Below are 18,713 nucleotides of genomic sequence, written 5' to 3'. Positions count from 1 at the left end.
CGAAATCTATTATTCCTAAATATTGGAAGTCGACTAGAATACCCACATTGAAGGAGTGGGTGGGAGTTGTGAATTCAATTTATGATTTGGAAGAATAAGCTGTGGTAGCAAGGGAGAATATAAGAGGTTTTAAAAAGCTATGGGAACCATGGGCCTATTTTAGGTCTTCTGATGCATATAAGAGCTTACAGGAGGGTGGAACAAAACTGACGCTTTAGGGGGTGTTTTTTTTTTTTTTTTTTTAAGAATTATGTATGTGAATCGTTGAAATGTTGTGAATTTTGTTTTTCTCTTTTTGTGTGTGTATTGACTAATAATAATAATTACATTTCAAAGGGTAAAAAAAAGAAAACTATTCAGAGAAAGAGAATACAATAAGACACATGGCCACTCACTAAAACTAGAGGAAAGGCAGTTTAACCTTAAAATACGTAAGGGGTTCTTCACTGTCAGAGCAGTAAGGATGTGGAATTCTCTTCTGCAAACAGTCGTATCAGCAGGGAGCATCGATAGTTTCAAAAAAACTATTAGATGGGCACCTTAAAGACCACAACATACAGGGGTATACAATGTATGCTTAACAGCAAACACACACACACACACATCATAGGTTGAGCTGGATGGACTGATGTCTTTTTTCAACCTCACAAACTATGTAAAACTATATGTAAAGCTCAGGGCATTCCAGGTTGATGCGTCCCGGTGAGGCATCCGCTCGCAGGCTCGTCCCCCTCCGGACCAGGGGGCACCATCGTGGCTAGGCCTAGGTCGGAACTATAACCTGCTCATGCTCGTAGGCCAGACTGGGGGACCATAAGGATCTAGATTAACCAGTGCGAAGCCCCAGTCGGCATTGTTGCTTGTAGATCGCCAGGAAAATTCTTCCCTGAACACTAGCTAGCAAGTGAGTAAAGAGAAAAAAAAGAAAATATTCTAAAAAGAATAAAAAAAAATAATTATAGTAAATATAAAAATGTTTTACATTTCTAAACAGTTATTAATTATGGTAGAGTATTTACCAAGAGTTTAAAAACACCAGCTTCTTCATGGAATTTAGCTGCTACATAATCCAAAAGCTCCATCTGATGTTCACCTAAAACGAAAAATATTTGCCAGAGTTGAACGTGGCAGCATATTTTAGCTAATCCTTCAAGGTGATGGCAATAAATATATAATATAAACTGATGCTTTATTTAATGTCTCCAATATTTGTATAATATCTTTTTTTAACTTTTTTTTTTTATTACGCACATCATAAATCAAAGTGTGCAGCCGTGATAAAAGAGATCCAATAGTCAGTATAGACAGTATTACAACAAGTGTCAGGAAGATACATCATCATTTACTGTATTTCCACACCTTAATTACCATGAATTGTGTAGAAAGGGGTGTCCAAACTGCGGCCCACAGGCCGCATGCAGTCCAAGATGGCTATGAATGTAACCCAATATAAAATCGTAAACCTAATTAAAAATGTTGAATTTTTTTCCCCCCATAAAAATGTGTTTATACTTACCAAACACATGCAGCAAAAAAATAGAATTTTTGTAAGAACTTATCATAAAAATTTTTTCTGAGTCCTCTGACAGTCGCCGCCCACTCATACAGTCTGCACTTCTGGGTATTGGTCTTATCCACAGGAGTAAGCTAGGCATAAGATTTTGTTAGAAAACATTCACAAAACCTTTGTATAGACACACCTACAGGGGGCTGTCCCTCTGGTCCAATACCCCCAGCTAGCAGCATTCCCAAATCAGTTTGGTAGCAAGCAGTATAGAGATCCATGAACCCCAAAAGAGGGGTGGGGGGCGGCGACTGTCAGAGGACTCAGAAAATAATTTTACGGTAAGTTCTTACAAAAATTATATTTTCTCTTACGTCCTCTGACAGTCGCCGCCCACTCATACAGTCTGCACTTCTGGGATGTCCCAAAGCAGTGTAGATGTGAGGGGTGGGAAACGTAACCATCAAAAAAGGCAACGCAGCACCCAGGTCAGAGAAAAGAACCTTATGTGAACCAGAAAGGTAACCACTGGGTAACAGGAAAGCTCAACAGGAGCGAACAAACCCAGGAAAGCAAAATAACCAAGGGGGAAAAAACCCCAACAGGAGGAGACAGGCTAAAAACCGCCATGTCTCCCCTAAGGCACTGCCGCCCTCAGAACTTTGCGGCCAAAAGAGGCATCTGCCGATGCCAGAACATCAAGCTTGTAGAATTTAGTAAAGGTATGCACGGACGACCAAGTCGCCGCCTTGCACACCTGGGACACCGACGCCTGATGGCGGAAGGCCCAAGACGCACTAACCGCTCTGGTAGAGTGCGCCGTGACAGGGAAAGGTGGAACCCGATCTCTAATTGAATAAGCCTGTACAATCGTCTGTCTCATACATTTGGAAATGGTTGCCACAGACGCAGCCGTACCCTTCCGAGGTCCCTCAGGAAGGACAAAAAGAGAATCCGACTTTCTGAAGGATTCAGTAGACGACAGGCAAACCCTGATCGCCCTTACCACATCCAAGGAATGCAAGGCAAACTCCTTAGGATGCTTAGGCTTCGCACACAGCGAAGGTAAGACAATGTCTTCGTTGAGATGGAAATCCGAAACCACTTTCGGAAGAAAGGACTGATGAGGTCGCAAGACCACTTTGTCCCTATGAACAACCAGATAGGGGGACCGGCACGACAGGGCCGCCAACTCTGACACTCTGCGAGCAGATGTGACCGCCACCAGAAAGGCAACTTTCCATGACAGCACCGGCAGAGGAATCTCCCGGATGTTCTCAAATGGAGGATGTTGCAAATCGGAAAAAAACAAATTCAGGTCCCAAGGAGGCAAGGATGCCCTCCTAGGGGGAGCCAGATGATGCACCCCTTGAATGAAAGTGCGGATCAAGGAATTCAACGCCAGAGGGCGTTGAAAAAGAATAGCCAGCGCAGATAACTGGCCCTTAATAGTGGTCAGCGCCAATCGCTGCTCCACACCAGTTTGCAGGAACGCTAACACCCTCGCTACCGAAAAGGAGCGGGGATGGAACACCTGCGATTCACACCAGGCGAAAACAGCCTTCCAGGTACGATAATAAATCTTACCGGACGAGGCTTTCCTAGCCTTGAGTAAGGTAGGAATGACCGCCTACGAGAGACCCCTGTCTCTCAAAACCTGGCTTTCAACAGCCACGCCGTCAAAGCCAGCGACTGTATAGCAGGATGGAAGATTGGCCCCTGAGACAGAAGATCGTCTCGTAGTGGGAGCCGCCAGGGAGGCTCGACGACCAGTTGCATGATATCCGCGGCCAGTCTGAGGCCACTAGAATCACCAACCTCGGTTCCGAGACCAACCTGCGAAGGAACCTGGACAACAACTGAATCGGGGGAAAGGCATAAATTAGGCGATAGCGATTCCAAGGCACTACCAACGCGTCTGAGGCGTCCGCCAGAGGGTCGCGCGTTCTTGCCACGAATCTTCCCACCTTGTTGTTTAGCCGAAACGCAAACAGATCCACATCCGGGGATCCCCACCGCGCACACAGCATCTGAAACACCAGGTGTAGGGACCATTCCCCCTGGTCCAGGGTCTGGCGACTGAGATAGTCCGCCTGCCAGTTCTCCACACCTGGAATGTGAACTGCCGAAATCGCCGGGACCTGCATCTCGGCCCAAGATAGAATCTCGGCCACTTCCTTGGCCGCCCAGGTACTCCTGGTGCCCCCTTGGTGATTGATGTAAGCCACCGCAGTGGCGTTGTCCGTCTGCACCCACACGTGACAGCCCCGCAGACGATCCGACCAACGGAGCAAACAGAGCCTGATCGCTCGCAGTTCCAAGAAATTTATCGGAAGGGAGGACTCTCCCTCCGACCAAGTTCCCTGTGCAGACAGATTGCTCAGAACACCACCCCAGTCTGACAGGCTGGCGTCCGTGGTCACCACAGTCCATAGCAACGGTCGAAAGGACTTACCTTCCCGCAGAGCCGGACACTGAAGCCACCACAGAAGATCCGATCTGACTTGAGGGCTCAAAGAGATCCTCCTTTCCAAGGAGTGAGGATGCCTGTCCCACCTGGTCAGGATCTCCGCTTGCAGAGATCATGTGTGAAACTGTGCAAACTGTACCGCCTCGAAAGCCGACACCATCAAGCCCAGGGACCAAATGCAGGTCCGGAGCAAGGAGAACTCGTACCTGAGGGACGTGACCTCGTCCTGCAGAGTCCGGAGTTTGTCCTCCGGAAGAAAGACCTTCCCCTGGGCAGAGTCCAGAATCATCCCCAGGTAAGGGAGACGAACAGAAGGGGACAATGTCGACTTCTGAAAATTGATGGACCACCCGAACTCCTGGAGCGTCTGAACCGTGGTGGACAGATCGCGTAACAGAGTGGAACTCGACCTTAAAAGGAGATCGTCCAGGTACCCCAGGATGGCAATCCCCTGAACCCGCAACAAGGAAAGAACAGCCAACACTTTGGTAAAAACCCTTGGAGCCGAAGCGAGGCCGAAAGGCAACGCCACGCGGCGAACTGATAATGCTCCTCCGCAATTGCGAATCGGAGGTACCTCTGAAGACCCTCGTATATAGGGATGTGTAGATATGCATCCTTGAGGTCGATGGAAGCCAGGAAATCCCCTGGATTCAGGGATGCCACCACCGACTGGAGGGACTCCATCTGGAATTTCTGGACCCGCACAAAGCGGTTCAGAAACTTTAAGTCCAGAATCGGACGCACCTTGCCCTCTTTTCTGGGCACTGTGAACAGATTCAAGTAAAAACCCAGAAACCTGTCCCGATGTTGAGGGAAAGAATTTGTCTGCTGGGCTTGATCAAAACTCGATCTTGTACCCTGACCGAATTAGTTCTTGAACCCACCTGTCCTGAATCTTGGCCAGCCAAGGTTCGGGAAAACAGCGCAGATGTCCCCCCACCCCTGAAAAGGGTGAGGGCGCCCCTTCAGGTCGAGGCGGACTGGGCCGCCATGCCCGTGTGGGCGGCTTTAGGCTTGCCCGCCCAAGGCTTCTTCTGGCCACCAGAGGCCTTGAAGGACTTACCCTTGTCTTGTGCCTTGAAGGCACGAAAGGACCCCTGGTTAGGTTTAAAGGAAGGGCCCCGCTTACCGCGGAAGGATCTTCCCCTGGACACCTGGGGCAGCAGCGTGCTCTTACCCCCAGTGATCCCCTACACCAGTTCATCCAGAGAGTCCCCAAAAAGACGACTCCCTGCATAAGGGATGTCAGACACCGTCTTCTTGGAAGACTGGTCGGCCGACAAGCTTTTCAACCATACGATGCAACGAATCGTCACAGCAACTGCAGACAGGAGTGAGACTAAAGGGGCCTCATCCAGGGCCGCGTCACATACGTATAAAACAGCCTGAATAATTTGATCGACCATCTCCAGAGTAGCAGGAGTCAGTGATAAGTGTGCGTTTAAGCACCGTGGCCCACTCCACAACAGCCTGAGAGACCATTACGGACGCGAACATGGGTTTCATTAAGGAACCCGCAACCATGTAGATGTGGCGGGTAAGATTTTCCACCCGCCTTTTCGCCGGGTCTTTAACCAGTTGCTGCCCGCCCGCCGTCATATTACGGCGGAGCGGTGCGACCATTGTTCTGGGCCGCTGTTATATGACGGCGGCCCATTCAAGCAGAGCAGGCGTGCGAACGTGTGCACGCCGCCCTGCACTGCCGGTGTCGGCGTGTCCCCGGGACACAGCCCGTCACCGGCAGGGGGGGAAAAAGCCAATGGGAATGGCTGTTTCCCACGTGACAATGACACAAGTTCCAAAGACACAGCCGATCACATTAGCAAAGCCCGGAAGAAGACAGCGCATGTGCGATCGGGAGCGCGCAGCACGGTCATGTCGGTGGCTCTGTGTTCCCTAGGAACCCAGCTAGTCACCGGCGGTAGTAAACAGTCACTGACAGTGACTGTTTACTATGTGATCGGCTGTGAATCCATTCACAGCCGATCACAAAATGTGAACACAGAGCAGTAACTCACTGTTACTAGCTCTTCTCCCCTCACACACAGTTTCCAGTGTGAGGAGAGCAGAGCCAGAAACAGTGAGCTACTGCTCTGTGTACCTGTAAAAGTAAAATCACAAAAATAAAGGTCCCCACACAGTCCTCAGCCCCCCCCAATTGCACCTGTCACCCAACAGTCACCTCATCAGTGCCCAGAAATTGCCACCCATAAGGCTACGTTCACATATGAGCGCAGCGATCGCGGGCAGAATCACATCGATTCTGCCCGTGATCCGGAGATCGTTGCAAATCGCGGGACGCCTGTGCGTTGCCCGTGATTTGCAATAGCACCCCAAAAGCTGTGCGATGTTGCCGCGATTTCCGCCTGCCAAATCGCGGTAACATCGCGGTAACAACGCACGACGCCCAAAAAAGGTACAAGAGCTTCTTTGGGGCGTCATGCATTGTTTGCGCGATGTTACAACATCGCACAGCGTTTGGGGTGCTATTGCAAATCACGGGCAACGCACACGCGTTCCGCGAATTGCAATGATTTCCGGATCGCGGGCAGAATCGCGGTGATTCTGCCCGCAATCGCTACGCTCACATGTGAACATAGCCTAAACTTCACCGGTCACCAGAGACTGCCATCAGTACCTCGGTGCACCATCGCTTGTCACCTGTCACCCATCGGTGACCATCACCGTCACCTGTCACTCCATCAATCACCGTCACTTGTCAACCCATCAGTCATCGTCACTTGTCACCCCATCAGTGATCGTCACTTGTCACCCCATCAGTGATTGTCATCCGTCACCCCATCATCGTCACTTGTCACCCCATCAATCATCGTCATCTGTCACCCCATCAATCATCGTCACCTGTCACCCCATCAATCATCGTCACCTGTCACCCCATCAGTGATCGTCATCTGTCACTCCATCAGTGATCATCCGCAGTCAACCGTCACCCGTCGCACAGCCCATCACAGCCAGCATGTCAAAAAGGATGTACAGCAGCGAGGAGGCCCTTCAGGTCCTCTCCATGACTGATGAGAGCACCGGGGAGCTCTCATCAGTATCCGAATCCGATTCGGAATTTGAAATCGCTAATAGTAGCGGATCGGAGATGGACTCGGACTATTCCTGTACACTTTCCTTTATACATTGTATTTTGGGGTGCAATTTTTGCTATATACATGCAACCACTTACCGACCGCCTAACGGCTATATATGTCGGCCATTAAAAGCTAAATACTGGGGTTGTGGCAGCAGATAGCTGCCATAACCCCGGTATTTTTTTAAACGGCGGGCGGTCAGCTTTCAGATAAGGGTGGTCCCAGTGGCGGATTCGCTGCGGAATTACCCTTACGGTGCAGGGGAAGAGGTGCCCCCTCCCGCGCGTCCCAGACGTTTTCCCAGCTTACCGGACCCGCCGGCAGCGGGGAAAACTATCCGGTCCCGGATCCTCAGAGACAGGAAGTCGAGTGAGGGCAAGATGGCCCTCACTCGACTCTATGGTCTTGGAGGACCGAAGCTACGTCAAAAGTCGTTGCCTAGCAACTGGTTTAAAGGGCCGCTTTTTTTTTTTTTTTTCCTTTTTCAACAATTTTTTTTTTTCTTTTTTAGTGTAGTTGTGAGGTCTTTTTGACCCCAGATCTCACAATAAAGAGGACCTGTCATGCCTATTTCTATTACAAGGGATGTTTACATTCCTTGTAATAGGAATAAAAATGATCAAAACATTTTTTTTTTAAAACTGTGTAAAAATAAAAAAATAATAAATAAAATAAATAGGAAAAATAAAAAAAATTAAAGCGCCCTGTCCCCGTTAGCTCGCGCGCAGAAGTGAACGCATATGCAAGTCCCGCCCACATATGTAAACGGTGTTCAAACCATACATGTAAGGTATCGCCGCGATCGTTCGAGCGAGAGCAATAATTTGAGCCCTAGACCTCCTCTGTAACTCTAAGCTGGTAACCTGCAGAAATGTTTAAAATGTTGCCTATGGGGATTTTTAAGTACCAATGTTTGGCGCCATTCTGTGAGCGTGCGCAATTTTGAAGCATGACATGTTGGGTATCTAATTACTCGGCGTAACATTATCTTTCACATTATGGAAAAGAATTGGGCTAAATTTGCTGTTTTCTTATTTTTTAATTCAAAAAAGTGAATTTTTTTCAAATAAATTGCATTTGGAAGACTGCTGCGCAAATATGGTGTGATAAAAAATATTGCAACGATCTCCATTTTATTCTCTAGGGTCTCTGCTGAAAAAAATATATAATGTTTGGGGGTTCTAAGTAGTTTTCTAGCAAAAAAAATGATTTTAGCTTGTAAACACCAAGTGTCAAAAATAGGCCCAGTCTTAAAGTGGATAAATGGACAACTTTGTGTAAAGTGCTACTTGGATGTTAGGCCTCTGTGTGTGGCTAGGCTGTGTAAAGGTGCTAGACAGGTGGTATCGCCATACTCAGGAGGAATAGCAGAATAGCTATGTACATGCTATGTGTTAGAAATATTGCATAAATGGACAGCTTTGTGTAAAAAAAAAAGCGTTTTCATTTTCTTTCCACATATTCCAAAAACTTGTGGAAAAAAATGACATATTCAAAAGACTTATTATGTCTGAAAAATTATACGTTGGGCTGTTTGCTTTCCAAAATGGGGTAATTTTATGGGGGTTTCCATTGTCCTGGTGCTCCAGGGCCTTCAAAAGTGCGATAGGTTGTCAGGAAATTATATGTGTAATTTGTGCTCCTAGAATGCCGGACGGTGCTACTTGGATGTTAGGCCTCTGTATGTGACCAGGCTGTGAAAAAGTCTCACACATGTGGTATTGACATAATCAGGAGGAGTAGCAGAATGTATTTTGGGGTGCAATTTTTGCTATGTACATGCTATGTGTTGGAAATTTTTCATAAATGGACAACTTTGTGTAAAAAAAAAATGCATTTTCATTTTCTTTCCACAGTTTCCAAAAACTTGTGGAAAAAAATGACACGTTCAAAAGACTCATTATGCCTCAAAAATTATACGTTGGGGCGTTTGCTTTCCAAAATGGGGTCATTTTATGGGGGTTTCCATTGTCCTGGTGCTTCAGGGCCTTCAAAAGTGCGATAGGTTGTCAGGAAATGATGTGTGTAATTTATGCTCCTAGAATGCCGGTCGTTGCTACTTGGATGTTGGGCCTCTGTATGTGGCCAGGCTGTGAAAAAGTCTCACACATGTGGTATCGCCATACTCAGGAGGAGTAGTAGAATGTGTTTTGGGGTGTAGTTGCAAGTATACATATGCTGTGTGAGAGAAATAACCTGTTAATACGTCAATTTGTAAAAAAAAAAAAAAAAATCTTCATTTTGCAAAGAGTTGTGGGAAAAAATTACAACTTCAAAAAACTCACCACGCCCCTTATTAAATACCTTGGAATGTCTACTTTCCAAAAAGGGGTCATTTGGGGGGTATTTGTACTTTCCTGACTTTTTAGTGTCTCAAGAAATGAGATAGGCCTTCAGTACATCAGGTGTGATTAAGTGTGATACATTTTCAATGATTAGCACCATAACTTGTGGACTCTATAACTTTCACAAAGACCTAATAATATACACTTATTTGGGTTATTTTTACCAAAGATAAGTAGCAGTATAAATTTTGGCCAGAATTTGTGAAGAAAAATGACTAATTTGCAAAATTGTATGACAGAAACAAAGAAAAATGCGTTTTTTCACAATATTTTGAGTCTTTTTTTATTTATGGCACAAAAAATAAAAAACCCAGTAGTGATTAAATACCATAAAAAGAAAGCTCTATTTGTGTGAAAAAAAGGACACAATTTTTTTATGGGTACAGTGTTGCATGACTGAGTAATTGTCATTCAAAGTGTGAGAGCGCTGAAAGCTGAAAATCAGTCTGGGCAGGAAGGGGGTGAAAGTGCACTGTAGGCAAGTGGTTAAACACCAGAGAATCCTCCGCGGGCATTAAAGTGGCTTTATTTAACCTGGACACAGTGTGGTCCACCTTAGGAGCCACAGTCCAGCGCGTATGCACCGGAATCGCAAAGGGATAACGGTACTGAAAACGCTTGGGCAACACAAAATTGCGCTTTAAATTGCGCCATTGTTCATTCACGGTCTCGTGAAACTCAGCGAGGCAGGGAAAAACCTGACCCGACTTCTGGGCTTTGCGGGGCCCAAAGGAAGACTGCTTATCCGACAGGTGGGGCTCATCATCTAAATTTAGCGTGTCTTTCACAGCGCTATTAAGCGCAGACATTGCAGCGCGTTCTCTTTCTGAACCGGAGGTGGAATCCTCATCCTCCACATCCGACCGAGAGGATTGAGACCCCTCAGGGGGTACACTGTCCGTGGCAACCATATCTGGCTCTGAATCAGAAGACTGAGAAAACCTGGGCCTTTTCCTAGAAGCCCGGTCAGACATTAACAAATCCACTTTTGATGCTAAAGTCGCAAGCGCTGCAGTAAGTGAGACTATAGCAGAGGATTCAGGAGTACCTGAACCCTCCACCAGAGCAGGGAGGAATTTGCTATCCTGGGACTCCCATCATAGCACTTCAGAATTTAAAAGGCGCTGGCCCTTTAAATCGGCGATTACCGCGGTTCCCACCGCAAATGCACCGCAATGAGGAACTAGGCCTGTGCTACTAAAAATTGCAAAAGAATGAAAGCCAGCAGGAATGCTGTAATGGACTTGCAATAGTGTTTGGCAAGCTTACCTGTTCCTTCATGTCTGTATTAGAGGTCAAACTTCACTTCTGGTTCCTTTTTATCACCTCTCCTTCCTGTTCCTGCCCCACCCCAGGTCATCACAGGAAGTCAATATTAACCAGTACACTGCAGGTCTGCTTTGCTGTTCAACAATGTTTGTTTCCTGTTTGCCAGGTGCTTGATCTACTTTTCTGTGTACAGACTTTGGCTTGTCTGACTATTCCTGTTTGCCTGTTACCCTGACCTTTGGCCTGTCCCTTGGTTACCCTCGTCTGCCTGTTACCCCGACCTCGGCTTACCCATCACCATTCCGTGTGTCCTGAGTGGCTGCTTCCCTTCTCTCCCTACAGAGCGTGACCCGGGGGACCCCAGGGGCCGCGACCTGGGCCCAGCTGCAGCCAAGTCCATCCTCACCACTAGAGGCTCTGGTGAACACCTGCTGGGTCTTAGACTCCGCGCCCCGGGGAATCTTGGGCTCACGTTCCGGTCCATCTGCAGCAGTCTGCTATCAGGTTCACTACCTTGCGCTGCACCCCTGCCTCCAACAGGGTGCAGTTGTCACCTGGCCACAGGTGACCTGACAGTTTGAATAGCCATGAACCCGGCTGACGTGCCGCTCCCCCAAGACGATCCATTACAGGGCTTAGTTCACAGACTCGAGACGCAAGAAGCTAATCAGACTCAGGTCATGTGATTCCTACAGGATCTGGATTCCCGCTTTGAACAGCTTCAGACCTCGTTGGGAACCCCGAATTCGCAACCCCAAGAGCAACCAGTGGCTGGGCCTGTTGCGCCAGCCACAGACTCGCATTCGCTGCAACAACCTCCTCCAATCCGTTTTTCTGGAGACTCCAAGGCCTGCAGGGGATTTCTTAGCCAATGTACCATCAATTTTGAGCTTCAGCTGCAAAACTTCCTGTCAGATCGGGCAAAGGTAGCCTATATTATTTCCCTCCTTTCTGGTGAAGCTCTAGCCTGGGCTGCCCCCCTATGGGAGAAGAATGATCCGGTAGTTTCCAACCTGTCCGACTTCTTGAAGCTCTTTCGCAACATCTTTGAGGAGCCAGCTCGGGCCTCTTGAGCGGCTAGTGCTCTTTTACGTCTCCGCCAAGAATCCCGTTCAGTCGGACAATATGCTCTCCAGTTGCGTATCCTCTCAGCTGAATTGAGCTGGAACAATGAGGCCCTGGTCGCTACCTTTTTGCATGGCCTCTCTGACCGAGTGAAGGACGAATTAGCAGGAAGAACCATCCCCGTCGGTCTGGACGATGTCATCTCCTTATGCAACGAGATCGATATTCGTTTTCAGGAGAGGTCCATAGAAAAAAGACGCCAACACTCCCTAGGTCTTAGCCAGTCTGAGCTCCCCTCACTCCGTCCCGTGGAGCATCCTCTGCCTGTTGAGGAAACTATGCAGCTGGGTCGAACCAGACTTAACCCCGAATAACGTGCTAGGCGCAGAACTTTGGGCTTATGCCTCTATTGTGGAGGCAAGGGCCACTTTGGTTACTCCTGTTCGCTTTGCCCGGGAAATGCTCGGGTAATACATTTAGAAGGTGGAATATTGGACCCAGAAACATCACTTTCCCATATTCTTGTTCCGGTGTCCCTTCACCTAAGCACTTCTCCCCAGTCGACCCTTGCATATCTGGATTCCGGGGCTGCCGACAACTTTATGGATTGGTGAACTGCTTGTTTTATGAAGCTCACCCTTTCACCCCTCTCTACGCCGTTGGTGGTCTCGGCAATTGATGGCACTGTTCTCCCAGGGGGCCCTATTCGCTTCCAGACACTACCCATTAGGATGTCGGTAGGGATTCTTCACCAGGACTGGATATCCTTTCTCATCCTACCCAAAGCCTCTAACCCCATTGTGTTGGGCCTTCCTTGGCTACGGCTCCACTCTACCCATGTGGACTGGGTCTCTGGGCGGATCCTGGCTTGGGGCCCCTCATGTTTCTCGTCATGTCTTTCCAAGGGGACCCCAAAGGAGAGACTTTCCGTTGCTACCACATCGGTAGCAGCGATTACCGAGATGTGTTCTGTAAGAAATCAGCTGCGGTGCTTCCTCCCAACAGGTCTTTTGACTGTGCCATTGACCTTGTTCCCTGGGCAACTCTGCCCAGGGGTCGTACCTACCCATTGTCCATCCCAGAGACCCAGGCCATGTCTGAGTATGTCGCAGAGAATCTTGAGAAAGGTTTCATCCGGAAATCATCATCGCCTGCAGGAGCAGGGTTCTTTTTTGTCACCAAGTAGGATGGTTCCTTGAGACCCTGCATTGATTATCAAGGCTTAAATGCTGTTATTATTAAGAACTTATACCCCTTACCCTTAATATCTGAACTATTCGATAGGTTGAAGGGTGCCTCCATTTTCACCAAGTTGGATATCAGAGGGGCGTACAACCTCATTCGAATTCGAGAAGGTGATGAATGGAAGACTGCGTTTACCTGGTCATGCCTTTTGGGCTGTGTAATGCCCCAGCTGTATTTCAAAACTTTGTCAATGAAATCTTTAGGGACCTGCTGTACCAGTTTGTTGTCATCTTTCTGGATGACATTCTGATCTTTTCGGAAAATCTGCGTGTCCACAGAAACCATGTCCGCACTGTACTCCAGCGCCTTAGAGAGAATAATCTCTATGCCAAGCTGGAGAAATGTTCTTTTGAATGTTCTGAGGTCCTATTTCTAGGATGCTTTGTCTCAAGTTTGGGCCTTCGTATGGATCCTGGGAAGGTCTTAGCCATTACCAACTGGCCCCTGCCTGCTAGTCTTAAGGCCACACAGCGCTTTCTTGGCTTCACAAATTACTATAGGCAGTTCAAAAGGAATTACTCTTCCGTTGCCGCACCTATTATCGCTTTGACCAAGAAGGGTGCTAATGCCAAAGTCTGGCCCCCCGAAGCTGTCGCTGCGTTTCATGATCTGAAACAGGCCTTTGTCTCCGGGCCTCTCTTGAGGAGACCTAATCCTGGGGATGCATTCTTTATTGAAGTGGACGCTTCTTCAGTGGGGGTGGTAGCTGTTCTTCTTCAACTCTTTGAGAAGAAACGTCAACCATGTGTGTTCTTTTCCAAAAAATTTTCTCAGGCAGAGAGAAATTATGCCATCGGCGACTGGGAACTTCTCGCAATCAAATTGGCGCTGGAAGAGGTGCGTCATCTTTTGGAAGGTTCTCCTCACCCCATAACGACCTTCACCGATCACAAGAATTTACAGTACCTACAGAATGCTAAACGTTTGAATCCCAGACAGGCCAGGTGGAGTCTGTTCCCGTTTTAATTTCACGATTACGTACGATTACTGTTCCCGTTCGATTCATGATTCCTGCAACGGTCGGGCTGATGCACTTTCTAGGTCCTTTGACACTTTGGACGAGTAGTCCAATCCTGAACCTGAGCCGATCATCCACACTTCATGCATTATTGCCCATTCTACCACCCTGGACTCGAAGATTCCTCCTGGTAAGACCTTTGTCCTCACTGAGCTAAAAACTAAGATTCTTCATTGGGGGCATGATTCCAAGGTGGCGGGCCACGCAGGGTTTCTCCGCTCCTTCTTTCTCATCAGCCGTCACTACTGGTGGCCTAATCTCCGCTCGGAGGTCAAAGACTATGTCAAGGCTGGTCATGTCTGTGCTCAGTCTAAATCCTCCACACAAGCTCCTGCTGGTCTTCTCATGCCTTTGCCCATTCCTAAGGAACCCTGGGCTCATATTGCCATGGATTTTATCACCGATCTCCCACTGTCGGACGGTAATACGGTAATTTGGGTGATAGTCAATCGGTTTTCCAAGATGGCTCATTTTGTTCCCCTTCCTGGTCTTCCTTCTGCTCCTGCCTTGGTTCCCATTTTTATTCGAGAGATTTTCCACCTCCATAGGGTTCCTTCTCACATTGTTTCTGACAGGGGCGTTCAATTTACATCTCGTTTCTGGAGAGCCTTTTGCAAATCCCTCAAAATTGCCTTGGATTTTTCCTCTTCTTACCATCCTCAATCCAATGGGCAGACGGAGAGGGTTAATCAGGAGTTAGAGGTTATTCTTCGCACCTTAGTCTCCGCTCATCATGACGATTGGTCCTCTCTACTTCCGTGGGCGGAATTTTCCCATAACAATCATGTAAATACCAGTTTGCAGAAAACACCCTTTTTCGCAGTTTATAGAAGACATCCTCAACTTCCGCTTCCCATGGCCTGTTCTCCGGATATCCCAGCGTTGGCTTCAGCTCAGGAGTCCTTCAATTCTAAACAATAAATGAGGAAGCAAGAAATTACTGCGCTAACTAATAAGTGGAAAAGCAGCTGGCACTAATCACTAGACAAAAAAGTGACAAAGAATACAAAAAATGGGAAGAAATGTGCAGCGCTGGTAATGATAAATATGTATAAACAAATAATACATAAGAGTCCGAAACATAAAAAGTCCATCAAAAAAATCCCATGTGAATAATTGTGATGAAATAGATCCAACAAAGAGTAATGTGATCTTAATGTGCAGCAAATCCCAACACCAGTGAAGATAAAGTGGATTGCGCTCACCAGATGGATGGGACCCAGATACCATATAGTATAAGGGTCAAACAGGCTTTAGGACATATTTGTGGAATGTCCCAGCTGGATTCACCGACCTCAATGGATTCCATATAGATCAGCAACGAGTATGGACACTCAAGATCTCCACTCCAACACGGTTATAGATAAAACCAAAAAGGGGGACAGACATAGTGTAATACTGCTAAAATCTATTTATTAAAAGATAAAGCCGATACACTTACAAACATCCATAAATGAATTGCATGTCAGGTATACATAGCAGGGCTGACTGTAGTCCTCTTAACGCGTTTCAGCATAGATGCCTTTCTCAAAAGATAATGCCAGCCTTCAAATGCCCACTATATATAATATATTGGATAGTTTGTCCCCCCTGTATAGAATCACCTCTACGGGCCACATGGAAGCTTGTAATGGCGCCGGCGTGCGTTCCAAGCCTCACTGTGAAAGACCGCCAATAGCGTAACGTCACTTCCGGGACTCAGCGGAAGTGACGTTGTTGGAGCGCACCAGACGGCAAGCTTGCGGTTCAGGACTCTATTCAATGGTGTGTCTCTATGATAACTCCCGGGATAAACAGGAAGTAACGGTCTGAGACCGAATGATCGTACATAAATATGCTATTGCATTAAAAGACAAGAGAGCACACCACTGAGAGAGCACACCACTGATAGGGTCTAAGGTGACTATCAACACAGGGGGACAGAAATTGAATCAGAATAAATGTAATATTCAATAATAGTAAGTTAAAAAATGTTAAAATGTAATGTATAATATATACATGAAACGGCCAATTAAAGGCGTATAACATGTAAAATCATACATAATTTACATAACATTAAAATACATAAAATGCAAAAAAACAATTAAAAAAAAAATATGTTAAAACCAAAATGGATTAAAACATATCTAAAACAGGAAGGAGGAAAGGTATAAAATGCTAAAAGGTGGAAATTATGGAATAAATATATGAGTGTACATATCAAGCTGTGTTGATGAAGGCATTTATGTCCCACTCAATATTTAAACCATATGGATTGTAAGATTTTAGGGTATAGATCCAGTAAGTTTCTCTCCGGGAGACACCTCTAATTTTAGAACCACCCCTCCATGGAGATATATACTGGTCAATAATCTGGAAAAGGGTACCTGTAGGGTCTTTTTGGTGAAACAATGAGTAATGTTTGGATACATTGTGTTTATCCTTGCCTGTAAAAATACTAGTAATATGCTCATTGACTCGTACATTAAAGGATCTAATGGTACGCCCCACATATTGTTTTTTGCATGGGCAAGTCATTAGATAAACTATGTGAGTAGTGAGTGCATCTCCGACAAGGGTAGAAACCAATAAGGTCTGCAAAATTTTTTTTCGGCTTAATCGGTTCATCTGGTATATTAGGGGCCAGTTGTCCTCTCAATGCAGGGGCTCCCCTAAAAGTAACAGATGGCCGAACAGGCAAGACAGTATTCAAGACTGGATCATTTTTGAGTACGTCCCAATGTTTTGAAAAGATCTTTTTAATCGATCCGTACTGCGTGGAAAATTCAGTAAAGAAAGACCATTTTACAAAATTGGACTGATCTTTTTTATTTTTTGATCCAGATAATAATTGCATCCTATCAATCTGTGCAACCTCCATAATAGTAGATTCGAGGACGTCAGGGTTGTAGCCCTTAGTCAGGAATCTACCCTTCAGTATCTGTGCTTGTTGGAGGAAATCTTGATCTTGGGTGCAATTCCTCCTAAGCCTAATAAATTGGCTCTTAGGTATTCCACTCAGCCAAGATTTGTGGTGACAGCTGTCGGTTGGTAGGTAAGAATTGCGGTCAGTATCTTTAAAAAATGTACTTTTTAAATCTTTTTAAAGATACTGACCGCAATTCTTACCTACCAACCGACAGCTGTCACCACAAATCTTGGCTGAGTGGAATACCTAAGAGCTGAATTTTCCACGCAATACGGATCGATTAAAAAGATCTTTTCAAAACATTGGGACGTACTCAAAAATGATCCCGTCTTGAATACTGGCTTGCCTGTTCGGCCATCTGTTACTTTTAGGGGAGCCCCTGCATTGAGAGGACAACTGGCCCCTAATATACCAGATGAACCGATTAAGCCAAAAACATTTTTTGCAGACCTTATTGGTTTCTACCCTTGTCGGAGATGCAGGGTTTGTGAGTATAACTGTGACAAGAGGAGGACGTTTTTATCTTTCCAATCCACAGTTACTAATAGTCTATACCAAATAAAGTTCTTTGCCACGTGCGTCACTACTCATGTAGTTTATCTAATGACTTGCCCATGCAAAAAACAATATGTGGGGCGTACCATTAGATCCTTTAATGTACGAGTCAATGAGCATATTACTAGTATTATTACAGGCAAGGATAAACACAATGTATCCAAACATTACTTATTGTTTCACCAAAAAGACCCTACAGGTACCCTTTTCCAGATTATTGACCAGTATATATCTCCATGGAGGGGTGGTTCTAAAATTTGAGGTGTCTCCCAGAGAGAAACTTACTCGATCTATACCCTAAAATCTTACTATCCATATGGTTTAAATATTGAGTGGGACATAAATGCCTTCATCAACACAGCTTGATATGTACACTCATATATTTATTCCATAATTTTCACCTTTTAGCATTTTATACCTTTCCTCCTTCCTGTTTTAGATATGTTTTAATCCATTTTGGTTTTAACATATTTTTTTTAATTGTTTTTTTGCATTTTAATGTTATGTAAATTATGTATGATTTTACATGTTATACGCCTTTAATTGGCCGTTTCATGTATATATTATACATTACATTTTAACATTTTTTAACTTACTATTATTGAATATTACATTTATTCTGATTCAATTTATGTCCCCCTGTGTTGATAGTCACCTTAGACCCTATCAGTGGTGTGCTCTCTTGTCTTTTAATGCAATAGCATATTTATGTACGATCATTCGGTCTCAGACCATTACTTCCTGTTTATCCCGGGAGTTATCATAGAGACACACCATTGAATAGAGTCCTGAACCGCAAGCTTGCCGTCTGGTGCGCTCCAACAACATCACTTCCGCTGAGTCCCGGAAGTGACGTTACGCTATTGGCGGTCTTTCACAGTGAGGCTTGGAACGCACGCTGGCGCCATTACAAGCTTCCATGCGGCTCGTAGAGGTGATTCTATACAGGTGGGACAAACTATCCAATATATCATATATAGTGGGCATTTGAAGGCTGGCATTATCTTTTGAGAAAGGCATCTATGCTGAAACGCGTTAAGAGGACTACAGTCAGCCCTGCTATGTATACCTGACATGCAATTCATTTATGGATGTTTGTAAGTCTATCGGCTTTATCTTTTAATAAATAGATTTTAGCAGTATTACACTATGTCTGTCCCCCTTTTTGGTTTTATCTATAACCGTGTTGGAGTGGAGATCTTGAGTGTCCATACTCGTTGCTGATCTATATGG

General features: G+C 45.9%; 1 protein-coding gene across 1 annotated transcript in view; it reads right to left on the bottom strand.

Annotated features, from left to right (window-relative positions):
• The window catches only part of DMC1 (DNA meiotic recombinase 1), a gene marked incomplete at its 3' end in the record, with an annotated part of 785,302 nt that overhangs the window by 294,360 nt on the left and 472,229 nt on the right, over positions 1 to 18,713 (bottom strand). Inside the window, exon 10 of the mRNA XM_082264958.1 lies at positions 1,020 to 1,093. Coding sequence (XP_082121084.1) covers positions 1,020 to 1,093 — 74 coding nt within the window. The remainder of the gene's footprint in view (positions 1 to 1,019; positions 1,094 to 18,713) is intronic.

The sequence above is a fragment of the Pelophylax lessonae genome (genome assembly GCF_965119305.1).
Source record: "Pelophylax lessonae genome assembly, chromosome: 8".
NCBI lineage: Eukaryota > Metazoa > Chordata > Amphibia > Anura > Ranidae > Pelophylax > Pelophylax lessonae.
The sequence above is the reverse complement of the archived record's forward strand: the minus strand, read 5'-3'. Positions and strand labels throughout refer to the sequence as shown.